Raw genomic sequence first — 14015 nt, 5'->3', positions numbered from 1 at the left:
CCAAATGATAACAATATGATTATGCTAGGTAGACAATAACTTTTGTAAACAATGGGCTCTAGAATTGACCCAATAAAGTAAAAAAATATTCCACCCCTAAATTATCTCCTAAATCTTAATATTAAGATAACTATCTGCACACCTAGTGAATGGAACATCTAGTCAATATTAACTATACACGAGTAAATCGAATCAAAAGAAATAACCATCTAATTAAAAATAATGAACATAATCATCTGTATATCTATTGAATTGAACATCCGACATATTCATTATTCACACTCTTTAATATTCTCATTGTCTATCTATATTTTTTTTCTAACAATAAAACCATCACTCACCAACATTCTATCAATTGTATATCAAACTTTTACTTTCAATATTTAACATTTTAACTCTTTCATACATTGTTTTTTTATTGTTCATATTGTATGTAAACTCATCACTAATAAGTTTAATTTTTTACTATATCTTTTTTCTTATAATATTTTTTTTTCAGAAAACTGTTGACCTTTTGAATGATAGGGCCATAGAGTAGATACCTTACTTGCATATCATTAATGACAGAGCCAATAATAATGATAAAAATAAAAGTGTGGAGTGTATGAATCTTATTAGTTTGTTCTTGTTATACCAAAGATGATGAAGATGCCTTCTTTTCTTCATTATTCCTTGCCTCCTCCTCGTTCATTCTTCTACTTTTGCTTGCTTCTTCTTCTTCCTCTTTTGCTCTTGCTACTACTCTTTGTAGCACCCTCTTCTTCATCATCATCACAAGACAATAATAATAAGGTAACATTGTCACTATACTATGAGAGTCTATGTCCCTTTTGTGGTGACTTCATAGTCAACCATCTTGTCAAGCTCTTCCAAACAGATCTTATCAACATTGTTAATCTCAGATTGGTGCCTTGGGGTAATGCTTGGCTTGCACCTGATGGCACTTTTCTTTGTCAGGTTTAATTTATTTATTTATTTATTATTATTATTATTATTATTATTATTAAGAGTTAAGTATGATTTTGGTTCTTAGTTAATGACTATTTAAAACTAAATTAAATCTCAGGAATGATTTTCTATAAAAAAAAAAGACGAAAAAATTTTTTAACCTACCAAAATCATACTTAACCATTACTAACTATCTACTTATTATTATGTGTATTCCATTTATTTTAATTTCTTTTTTATTTCATGTTCTAACATTGTTGTTGTGGCTCATGAAGTATGATTTGTGTCTTATTCTTTGAATCTTTTCACTTTTGGCAAGTCTTTATTTTAGATGGAGAAGTATTTTTATATATATATTTTTTTCAAAAACAAAAATGCTATCTCAATATTCACTTTGTTAATTATCATTTAAATTTGAGTATGATTAGATAGATTTTTAGGTTGCATTTGGTTTGTATTTTTATTTTTTAATATTTTTATTTTTAGAATTTTATAAAATAAATAAAAACTATTTTTTAATTTTACTTTCTTTTATTCACAAAATTATGAAAAGATTAAAAATAAAAAAAATAAAACAGATATCAAACACAATCTTATTTTCTCCGGATTGAACTCTGTCTGTGTTAATAAATACTCATAGGTTAAATGTATAAATAATACAATTCCTTTGGTTTTCTCATATTTTTCTATCAGATTTTTCTTTTGTTAGAAAAAAAGTATTATTGATGGGTTATTTCTCTAAGGAAAAAAAATGCTGGTTAACAAGAAATATATAATAAATAAATATTATGATTCATACTTTCATATTGTTCTAATAACATTTTTAATATTATCATGAATTAATGGCACTGCCCCTCTAATAAATTCTTGCCCCTGCTGTCTTCTTGCCCCCATCTAATTTCTCCAACAATCCACCAATCGGTTAATAATATTAAATATTTACTTTTAATTTTATCAAGATCAATAATTCAATATGCCCCCCTTGTTACCAAAAACAAAAAGAGAACACATGTCTCTTCTTTTACTTCATTTTCAGCTTTTTTACTTTTTACTCTTTTTTTTTTTTTTTTTTTTGGTTAAGGTAAGGGGCCAGAAGCCCAAACAACAAAAGGAACTACACTAAATTAATCATTCTGGGCCAAGAGGTGCCAGTAATATCACTAAGTACCCAAAGATCGCTCCCTGGAGGAGGGGAATTCCATACCATGAGGCTTTGTTCTTGTGCCGCTCCAAGATTGGCGAGAAAATCTGCACAACCGTTTGCTTCGCGATAAACGTGCTCAATCTTTTTAGGTCATCCCTTAATTACTCTTTTTTTTTAGACATTCTTTTTACTCTTTTTTATAGCTGTACAATTTAATGCGGGGCCTGCAATACAAAACTAAATTTTGGGCTCACAGGTACAGAAATTCTATGCTAAAAATATTTAACTTTTTAATTTGGGCCTATTGGTATTACATATTTTGTGGATAAATTAGAAAAAGATGTTTTCCATTTTTCAACCTTCTTTTTGAGAGGCACGCAACATCATTAGAAGTGGTGAAATTCTTTGGATTGCAATAACTGCATTTAATTAGATTCGAAATTTAGTTGACCTTATTAATAATAAATAAAAAATTTTAATAGTGTGTGTGAATATATAATATAATTATATGAGTGAGTGTTGTAATGTTGTAATATCTAGAATTAAAAATTATCTAATCCATCTGAAAAAAAAAACTACTTTTTAAGAGGACATAATCATTAAAAAAGGAGAAAATAATGTTTATTAACAATGTCTTTAGCTTATTATTTTTGTTGTAATGAAAATCGTTTACTTTCATATGGATGTGTTTTAATTTGTTTTGTCTTTACATTCAACATTATTTTTTCTTTCTTTGTAATTGCAGCATGGAAATGATGAATGCTTTCTGAATACAATTGAGGCCTGTGCTGTTACAGTATACCCTAATGTGGTAGGATCCCAAATATATATTTAACAGCGAATTTAATTAACTATATGATTATGTCACAACATACATAATGCACAACACTTTCAGATTCCAACAATAGTTTAATTTGCATAAGTATTTTCATATAGTTAATTCATAAAGCATTTTCTTTTTATTATTAACTGTGTCTACTTATATAGTTCTAATCGACTAATAATATATAGTTGTAATGCAGGCACAACATTTTAGATTTATACACTGCATAGAGAATCTGACCTTAGAGGGAAGGCAAAACCAATGGGTTAATTGCTTCCATATCACTGGATTGGCCAAATTACCCTTGGACTGTTATACAAATGGCAATGGCAAAAATGTTAGTTATTTTATATCTTTTTTATTGCTTAACTTTAATTTGATATGGCATATCCATCACATGATATTTTCAGTTATGTCTTACATATTTATTTTTGTCTTGTATATTGTGTATATTTAGTTGAAATGCCAATTTGTTAATGGCTACTCTATAAATGCCTAATAATTGTTGCATCAAAGGGAATCCACATTTTATTCAACAACTAATATTTTTATCGTCACATTAATTATGGGAATATAAATCTTTTAAAATTACGTCGATTTTGTCCTGACATTATAAATTATAATATATAAGAAATTTAAAGAATTAAACTATTTTTATAAAAAATCATAAATGTCAAAAATTCTATTGACTAAAAAAATTAGGGTCTTCGTAAATAAAAAAATTAAATAATAAGATTTTTAGTTATTATTTTCATGTGAAAGAGTTTAATTTTTTATTAATAATTAATTTTAACATTCGTTATCTAAAATTTGAAAGAATTTAACGTGTATACTTTTATATTTGATTAGATGTTAAGTTTGTTGTACAAATAGCAATAATTAATTTTTATACTTATTTTTTAAAAATAATATTTTTTCTCTATGTATATAAAAATATAATTAGATATTAGTATAAAAAAATTTATATTGACAGTTATAAAATTAACTCAAAATTATTTTTTTGAAAAATAATTGAATCTTAATTCTAACTTTTAATTACAAAATTAGTATTCTCTTTAAATTATATGTAACAAATATTTAAAGAAGGAAGAGAAATAAAAATATAAATTAAAAAGATAAATAATAATATTTTAAAATTAAATAAAAAATATGTATATAATAATATTTTTTATTTAAATTGTATTATATTGTTAATTTTATTTTTTGTAAAACTAAAAGGTAGAAACGAGTAAACCAAGTTATTTTCCCTCTCTTTTATTCTAGCTTAAAAGTTCTTTTGGTGCTAATTTTTATTATTTTATAGATTGAACAAAAGTTTGCTCAGGAAACTACTCAGCTTAATCCACCCCATAGATTTGTTCCATGGGTAGTTGTCAACAATCAAGCACTTCAAGAGGTTTGTGATTGTTAAGGAAACATTGTTTTACAATAAAAACCCACGTACAATTATTTGACTATATTATTATCTAACAATTTTCAATTATTAATTACACGTGAATTTTCAACTAGTTTTGGACTTGTTATATTATTAATTAACTCTCTTTAACTTGTTGTGGTTGTTTTAGGACTACCCTAATTTTGTGAACTATATTTGCAAGGCTTACAAGGGCAAGTCAAAACCAGATGCTTGTAGATCACTTTCAACAAGAACTTATGATATGATGAAGGATGGAAACAATTCATTTCAAAAACCGGTTTGTTATGTAGGTCATGTGAAAAATCTGACACTGCCATAGTGACTGCTCAAAAGACCAAGCAGTAAATAAATCTCCATGAAAGTGATGTTGGAATTTTGGTTTGATTTATGTACTTCTTATACAAGAATATAGAATATTATCTCATGTAAGAATTTCATATGATCTTTTATATATATATATATATATATATATATATATATATATATATATATATATATATATATATATATTTAGTCTCACCTTCTTAATCAATAGTAAAAGGTATTAATAATACACATTAAACAAAAAATATAAATTCTCTTTTGTTGGTTTCTCAACATAAACTATCCTAATTCCATCTTTTCTTCTTATTACATACTATTTACTAATTTTAAGGGCTTTTTAGTATAATAAACTTGAAGGATATTTTTTAATATTAATTAATTATACGATTACTAACTGCTTTTCATTTTTTTTAGGGATGGCAATGCCTCCCTGCTCCCCGTTTTTGCTCCTAGAATTGATTCCCATTTCTGCTCCGATCTCTGCTATGGGGGATAATCGTTCCCATTCCCATTTTCCGCATTCTCCGTGTTTTTCGCGGGGTCCCATTCTCCATCTCCCTATATTGAACATTTATATAAAAATTATAATAAAAAATTAAAAAAAAAAACAAACGGCAAAACATTATTACAAACATATCTTATCCAAGATTATAAGTCCAGAAATACAACATAGCAAATCATAATCCATAAGAGGATAAGCATTGAGTAGGAAGAGTGGCTGGTAGCGACTGACGAGGGGATATGCTGCTATGGCTGTGACTGTGGACACAATTATGGGGGATTGAGAGTTTTGAACTTCTCTAAAAAGTTGGAGCTTGAAAACGGCGCTAAGTGGAATAGTAGGAGATAATGAAAGACATTCAATAAGGTAGTATTAGGATTTTCAATAGGCAAAATTACGAAAAAGTTCCTATATTAGAAATAAATTAAGGATATTTAAATAAACTCAAGAATTCGAGAAATTATCGGGGACGGGACGGAGATCCTCGTTCGGATCTCCACACCTATTTCAGAGGATTTTAATTCCCATTCTCATCCCCACAAAAAAAGTTCCTACCCTTCGAGTCTCCATTTAAGGCAGTTTCCGCAAGAATCCTCGCGTTTCGAAAAATTTTGACACTCCTAGTTTTCTTCAAATATAAAAATGTTGATGGTTATAAAGCATTGTACCCTTTGACTGAAAGTCACGTACATTAAAAATATTATTGTATGTGTTCTTTGAATATCATCTGAAGTATTTTGTATGCAAATATATAAAGATATCCTTGCTTATTATTTTATATGCATATAAGAATTAAGTGCGATTCATATTTTACTTGTTTAAAAGAGTAGAGGATTTTTTATTACCACTAAGTAAAAAATTCATAAATTTTAATATATTTTGAGAGAATGCTATCATCAATTCAATAACAACCAAGTGTAAATAATCATTTAATCTAATCTTAAAACTATAATAAATTCAAGTTCTTACCATCTACTCATTATATATAATTATCTTTATGATCTATTTCAATTATATTTTTATATGTGCTATTTCTGTTTTTAATGTAAGTAAATAATTTAATCTGTCTAATCTCTATATAGAATGAGGTTTTTTTTTTTTTTTTCAAATTATGAGTGGCCTGGAAAGACATAATCATGTATTGAGAAGGAAAAAAATGAGGTGTTCTTTACAACTTGCACTTTTGCTTTTCAATTGTAATTGAATGAGCAGAAATATTGGAATATTCAATGAAAAAATATAGGGGCAATTTTTTTTAGTCAATGTTAATTATATTTTATTATAAAATTAGTTTTATTTTTTATGTTTGAAGAATCTAAATTTTAATATTAAAATTTAAAATATAAAATTAAAATTTAATATTTATGATTTAAAATTAAAGTTGAAAAAAAATAATTGATGATATATATTGACTAAAAAAATTTAACTCCCTCGTCAAATTCTATCCAAAAATAGTATAAAAGTTGATAGCGAAAAGATGACCTATATATATTCAAATGCCATTGGTACATAGCAACCGAAAGGCCTTTTCCTCAATTGATAAGAAAAAAGCTTATTCAAATCATATCTCATTGGCATAAATGCTCTCTAAATAAACTTGTATAGGGAGAAAAAAATTTGTGATATAAATCGCTGATATTTTTTTATATGAAAAAAATTGTGGAGTTTGATGTTGAAATAGATGTATAAAATGTTAGTACAAAATGTAAGTAGCGATTTGTTTTTTTCAATTTTTTAAAATTTAAAGGCTGCAAAATATAAATTACGTTTAGAGTTTTAATATTTTTCTATAAATATGTAACCTGCAAAACGCAGGGTGTGTTTTATCCATATATTTTTTTAAGTTCCAAAATGCAGTTTGTGTTTTAATTTAAAAAATATTTTAATTGAGAATCTGGTTTATAAATATTATTGTCAATTTTTTTGTCTTTCATATATACTTCAATTTTATTTTTCTGTCTTTTATATTTGTGAGTTTTTTTTTTTACAATTAATAATGTCAAAAAGGTTGAATGAGGTGGAGTTGAAGTTATAGAAGGTATTGTAAATTTATGTGTATTATAACGGTGAGATTATATCAAATACAGGTCAAAGAGTGACTTTTATTTGTAAATGTCTGTTTTTCTTTACTATTCTATGAATCGTGAGTTTTGTAGAGTTGGAAAATAGTCTTTGTGAGAACATACAAAGTCACATTTTAAAGAGGGTGAGCAACATTTTATATAGGAATCCTGTACAAGTATTTGGTGAACTGATATAGTTTCAAATAATGTCCATCACTGACGATGCATGTATGCAGCAGATATTCTATATTTATCAACAAACCCGATTTCACATGCCAACAATAGAGTTGTACATTGAGTTTAAACAGCATATGGGGCTGGACGCCGTTGGCGAAGAGGTGAATATGGATGAGTTCGGGGATATAAATTAGGAAAAAAAATAACAACGATAGTGAAAAGGAATTCGAAGCTAACTATGAAGTCGATGACAAAACGATGAAGGAGACGTGGCCGACAATCTGGCGGTGCAAAATGAAGCAGATGCACTTGTCAACCAGCACCCGTTTGGTATTCTGTCTTTTATGCGAACTTTGGATCTTGCAGCCATCCATGCCTCAGAATTTCCTAAGTATGCGAATATGAGTGTAAAACCCGGTTAATTAACGACTAATTAACCCATAAATGAGAATTTATTCTAGAAACCCAAAAATGTGATTTTTATGGCTAAATATGATAGAGGTGATTAAGACAAGAATTTCGGTACCAATTTTATAGAAATCGGACCAAAATTGGACCGAACGGGCCAAACCAGGTCAACTGGACCCAAAGTGGACCCTTGGCCCAACTAAATTAAACCTAATACACTCATTTCAACACTTTCTCTCCTCACTACACTCAAGAAACATGCTGAAATGGAGGCTATGGAGGGAAGAACACTCTCTTAAGTTCTTTTTCTTATTTGATCTTCAAACTACCATAACTTTTGATCTAGAGCTCCGATTGCCGCACCATTTTCGGCCACGCGTTCACCGCGAAGAGCTCTACAAAACCCATACAAGTAATCTTGAGGTAAGTCACGTTTTGTTCTTCGAAATTCCAGCCTTGTTTTCGAGTTTCATGAGAAAAAATGTTGAGATTTTGGGCTCTTTGATGTTATAGGACCCAACTCTCTTGAAGGAAAAGATTAATCTTGTCTCCTTGAACCTTGGGTGTGGTAAAATTCTTAACCCTAGTGTAATTTGTTGTTCTATGATGTTTGGATATTGAGATGTTGTGTATGGGTATGATGATTGTGGCTTAGGTTGTGTATATGTGAATATTTGAGACTTTGAAAAGCTTGAAGAGGATTTTGTATACAAAAATCTGTTCTTGAAAGTGTTGAGACCTTGAGAGCTTGAGGAAAAGTGGTTTGGAAGTGCTCCGGTTGAGCTTGGAAAATCGGCTAAGGTATGGTCTCGGTTTCTCGTATCTAATATGTAATGTGGTAGAAAATACTTAGGCTAGAGGCCCTAAGACAGGCATTAAATTGTTGATGTTGTTGAATTGTTGATATATATGATGTAGTCATATATGTGATTATGATTATTGATGCCTTGATGGTATGAAGTATGAGAAATATGCATGTTGTTATATATGCTTAATTATTGATTGAGGTTGAATTGTGGGTGAAATCATGTTGATGGTGAGTATGATATTTGTTATGTACAATGATGGTTAATTGAAAATGGTGTTGTTGAAAATTGGCATGAGGAAGAGTATATGATATGTAAATGTGTTTGAGTTTGAGCCACTTGGGTGAAGTGGGTTAAAATGGTGGGATGATGTTTTGGAGATTATGGTAAAGCGTTAAAGTGTGAGTTGAGGAGACTTGATGTTGTTTTTGGTATATTTTGATTGATTTTAAAAAAGGGATGAAATTGGCATGTTTTGGTTGATTTTAAAAAGGGTTGAAAATGTCTTGTTTTGAAAATAGCACTTTGTGGTATTGTATGAAAATATGGTTTTTGGACATACTTTGATGGGACATAACTTGGACTCTGGATCCTCGTTTTGAGTCAAATTCATTTAGAAATGAAATTGGATCTGCGATGTTCATGCCGTTCGAAGAATGGGCGAAAAATGTTTTGAAATGAAGGAGTTATGTCCATTAGAAGATTGAGGGTTTTATATATTGGTTCTGCAGCTTTTAACTTAGAAAGATTTTAAGCAGAATACCCACCCACGCGTAGGCGTGCTTGACGCGTACGCGTCATTTTTCAAAAAGACACCATCCAAGTGTTCACGTCGATGTGATGCACCCAATACCCAGCCATTTTCCCGAGAGTTGTGACAGAGTTGTGCCGGTTTTGTGCCTGGGGCACAAATATACCCGCGCGTACGTGTGGCTGACGCGTACACGTCATTTGGATGTTTTTCAACCCACGCGTCCGCATGAATAACGCATACGCATCGATGAGCTTTGTGGCCATCCACGCGTGCGCGTGAAGTACGCGTACGCGTGGCCCTGTTTTCATCCCAAAGTTGATTTTTGAGTTTTAAAAGCCAAATTTCATACTTCTAAGCCTCCGATCTCTCCACCTATGTCTTAAATCATTATGTTATGCCTAGCAATGAGGAAAGGAGCTAGTGAATGTGGTAACTTGTGAGTGAAGCAAGAGAAAAATGAATGATCAATGAGGATCAAAGATGATTATGTGAGATGCGGAGGATGGCGGTGGAAGTGCTTGTTATGCCATGGCCGAAGGGTCGTAATTGTTAATAAATTGGCTGGTTATAGATTTAATCGTGAGGCGGATGGCTAGATTATTGCCGTGTTACGGCAGAGCCATGATTATGGCTAAGAATCAATGCATATATGCTGTTGAATGAATTGTGAATGTTGCACTTCCACTATCGGAGATAAGAGTTTCCCTGGGAGAAAGCAGTGGCTAGCCACCACGTGCTCCAGGTTGAGACTCGAAACTCTTTTGACTCTATGTCGTCAGGGTGGCCGGGCACTGTGAAAGCCCCGGATGAGCTCACCTCCATAAATATTCACTAGTGAGGGTGATGGATATGGATCATGATTATGATCAAATTTATATTGAGTATAACTCGAGTTGGGGAGACACGACAGAGGGACAGTCCAATGGTTAGCTACCAGGACTTGTCGGGTTGGCTCTATAACCGACAGATGATATCATCAGCCATTAGGGACATGCATTCATCATATGCATACTATGTGAATTGTTTGAGATTGCCTACTTGACTGCATATTACTTGCTATCTGTCTAAATGCCTTATCTGTTCCTACTTGTATATCTCTTGTCTGAAATAACTGTGTTTGCCATATTATACTCCTGATGGTGGTTGGGAGGTCTAAAGGAATTGGAAAGGGAAGTATTAGTTAGACTGAAGGATCTTTAGTCAGTTGCCATTTATGGTTTAGCTTGTTTATAAGCTTTGATTTTATCTGGAGGAAGTTCTAGAATTGCCTTCGGCTTTCCTCTATTATTACATGTTATATATGTGGGAACTGTTACTATGCTGGGAACCTCTGGTTCTCACCCATGCGAATTTTGTGGTTTTCAGATGCAGGACGTGAGGTTTCTCGCTGAGGCAGGCTGAAGACTTCTGGATTAGCGAAGATCCTTTGTTCTCGGGACTCTGTTTTGGTTTATATGTCTTGCTTAGATACTATTATCTCCATTAAATAATACAAACTGTGATGACTCCTCTTATAGGAGGTTTGGAGAATAGGTTTTCTGTATTTGTGTCCCTTTGGGTTTTCTTTGGGGTTTCCTTATCCTATTATATGTATATATTGCTATGCTCGGGCCGGTTATCTTCGCAACTGGATTTTGAGTCTTGATATTCCTGTTTTTGACACTCTTGTATATATATATAATCTCACGTTAGTTTGTTCTTGTTCGCTACATTATCGATCGGAGTGTTGCGCTTTTCGAGTTACGATTTTTGTTGTACCCCTTTTCTTCAAAGGCTCCTAGATATAAACATCATTCATACTACTATACGTACTAAATTTTTATTTTAGAGGTCGTAATACCTTGCCATCTCTGAATTATGACTTAAGCATAAGACTCTGTATGGTAGGGTGTTACAATGAGTATATTATGTTTATTAATTAAAGTTACCATTACTATTTCTTTATTTAGCCTTGACTGACTAATGGTGGTTCGCATTTCATAGGTAAAGGAAATGTTGCGGCGATATACGGTCGCGTATCACTTTCGTGATTTCAAACAACATTTCGGTTTTCACGCTGATCAACTGGATTGGATTTGAAACCATAAATGCCAATTTCAAAAGCAGTATTGCGTATGCTCTTGATTGGCAGCTCCCAAGCTTCAACGCTTGCAGCAACAATTCAAGGAACTGAAGGCACTCATTATTGATTAGCTTCTTGATCTGATTTTCTAAGAGATCAAGTTGAAATAAGATCTCAATCGTAGTTTCAGTCAGTCTAGTTGTTCTTCTTCGGCACTATTGCTTTTCTTCATCATGATTGTAGCTTAGAGCTCTATTATGTTGCACCTGAAGAGATTTATAACGAGAGAGACAGTGACACTAGTGTAACAGAGCGACAGTGATAGGTGTGGGAGCAGCGGAACGAAGACGGTGGAGCGGTAGTGGAGAGGGAAAGTTGGTGAAATGGCGAAGGTGAAATGGAGAAGGTGAATTGGCGTTAATTTCTATGGAAAAATGTGGGTGAAACGAGGTACGTGGGAAGCAAACACGGGTGTAATTTTTTATTGATAAAAATCGACGGCAGCTTCGTTGATTTCAGTTAAAACAAAAATCAACCTCTTAACTGTCTATTTTATATAATAATCTACACCATCTATTTAATTTCGAAAGGAATCTCCACTGTTTAAATTTATCGATAAGAAAAACCGTCGATATTATAAATATTAAAATAGACGACTCATCCATCGATTTGAAAGAAAAATATAAGGTCGTCAAAATAATAAACGACTTGATCGTCGATTTTAATATTTTATTTCAAATATTTTTTTATTTCATTGACGACAAGCCGTTGATAAATATCGACAAAAAACACAGCTGTCGATTTTTAGCGTCGATAATTACACTATTCTTTATAATGCTAAAGGATGCGGGTAGTACTTCTTCTTCCTTCCTTCACTCACAAAACACAAAAACAAACACTTCCTCTCATTCCTTCACAATCAAACGCAAAACATATATATAAAAACCCCTCACATACACATGTCCAACATGTAATCTTGCATCTTGCAAAATTCAGTTTACGTTTTGCGCTGAGAATATGCAAAATACAGGTTGCATTTGGCATTTTTTAAATCCAGGTCTAATCTGCAGGAAAATATGTTTCGCATTGTGGTTTCACCTCCTAACAAAATATAAAATTACATTATATATCAATATATTTAAATTACACCACTTTTTACTTTATTATTAAATTAATTTATGATATAATTGATAATTAATAAACTCATTCTTTATATAAAGACGTAGTACGTTTAATTTCTACTATATCAATGTAAAGTTCTTTTATAAATAATTCATCAATATTTTTGTAGTTGCTTGAATAATATAAAAATATTTCATGGCTCCAAAAATAGAATCAATATCAAATTTATTGTATCATCCAAGTATCCAACCATTACCATAAATTTCACCATCACCGGATAGGAAGAATTGGTGTCACAGATAGCATAAATTTTTAAAATCTTGTATACTTCTACTTGAACATGATATTTCATGAAAGCCAAAAAAGAAAATTAAACCAAAAACATTGTGAAGGACAAAACGAATTTACGCAATTTGTTCGTTGTAAGATAAGCCAGAGAGAAGAGCAAAGGAATATATAATAAAAGACAATTTATATGAAGCTAACACCATTACAAAAAAAAGGCTTTTTATGACGTTTTAGCTTCTATATCCTTAGAATTTGTTTTATTGTATTTATGGCCCTCATTCTATAAAAAGAAAACAGGAAAAATAGGCCTTTAGCTATATTTATCAAACTAGTAAAACTTAGGAAATGAACCAATTAATTTACTAACATATCAAATTGTTAGGTTGAATATTATTACTTGTGTATAATGATGATTTCTTTTTTTTTTTTTTTTTTGGTGCTGCTGTGTATAATGATGATGGATACCCTTTTCGAAATATAAGTTATACAGCTAATGAATATATAAAATAATGTTAAAATGATATATTAGTAACTATACTGGTCAAAGATTTAATATTTAAATGTATGAAGATATCAGATATGTTACTTCTTTTACTTTTTTCTTTTTTTTTTTAAATTAACTAGAAACATTATAATTAGAATGTTGGATTACTTATGTACCGTTCTCATGGTAGCATTCCATTATTGTCTTTAGACAATAGAAAGATAGATAATGAACACAAAAAACATATACAGGGAAAAAAAATAAAAAAATATATTCTTTTTCTGAAACGAAATTTTAAGATAATTTTATACTTCGAAAATAGATAAGTAAAAAAATATGTCTCACATGATTTTCAATTATTTCTCTATAATTAAAAAAAAAACCCCAAAAAACTAAAATGAGCTCTACCATTTGACATTATCTCCCCTTTTCTATAGGAACCAAACAGTACAGAAGAGGTAGCTAAAACCTATATAATGTTTTTTTTTTCTAAAAAAAATTATATTAAATAATTTTTTTAAAAAGCTAATTTGGGCTGGCATCTATTTAAGCAAGTATGGAAGATTCAAATCTCGTCTTATGCATGCAACAACGTATTAATTAATGACAGACCTTTGAATAAAACTCAAATCTGCGGCAAATTAGTCAGGACCTGTCGGGCTGAGAGATACATACGCAAAGAAAAAAAAATTT

At 30.7% G+C, this 14015-nt stretch overlaps 1 protein-coding gene across 1 annotated transcript; it reads left to right on the top strand.

The window, feature by feature from the left end:
* Nucleotides 1–554: 554 nt before the first annotated feature.
* LOC112750973 (gamma-interferon-responsive lysosomal thiol protein) lies at nucleotides 555–4756 on the top strand. Its single transcript, XM_025799917.3, has 5 exons — nucleotides 555–957; nucleotides 2838–2903; nucleotides 3115–3252; nucleotides 4219–4311; nucleotides 4481–4756. Exons 1-5 carry the CDS (start codon nucleotides 640–642, stop codon nucleotides 4649–4651), a joined length of 786 nt encoding a protein of 261 aa, XP_025655702.1. The 5' UTR covers nucleotides 555–639; the 3' UTR covers nucleotides 4652–4756.
* Nucleotides 4757–14015: the final 9259 nt, after the last annotated feature.

Source organism: Arachis hypogaea, chromosome 2 (assembly GCF_003086295.3).
Source record: "Arachis hypogaea cultivar Tifrunner chromosome 2, arahy.Tifrunner.gnm2.J5K5, whole genome shotgun sequence".
NCBI lineage: Eukaryota > Viridiplantae > Streptophyta > Magnoliopsida > Fabales > Fabaceae > Arachis > Arachis hypogaea.
Note: the sequence above shows the minus strand (reverse complement) of the source record. Positions and strands in the feature narration are given on the sequence as shown.

Coding starts and splice junctions, on each gene's coding strand:
- LOC112750973 (XM_025799917.3), top strand. CDS start 640: ATGATGAAGATGCCTTCTTTTCTTCATTATTCCTTGCCTCCTCCTCGT. Junction 958..2,837: donor ATGGCACTTTTCTTTGTCAG/GTTTAATTTATT, acceptor TTGTAATTGCAG/CATGGAAATGATGAATGCTT. Junction 3,253..4,218: donor CAAATGGCAATGGCAAAAAT/GTTAGTTATTTT, acceptor ATTATTTTATAG/ATTGAACAAAAGTTTGCTCA.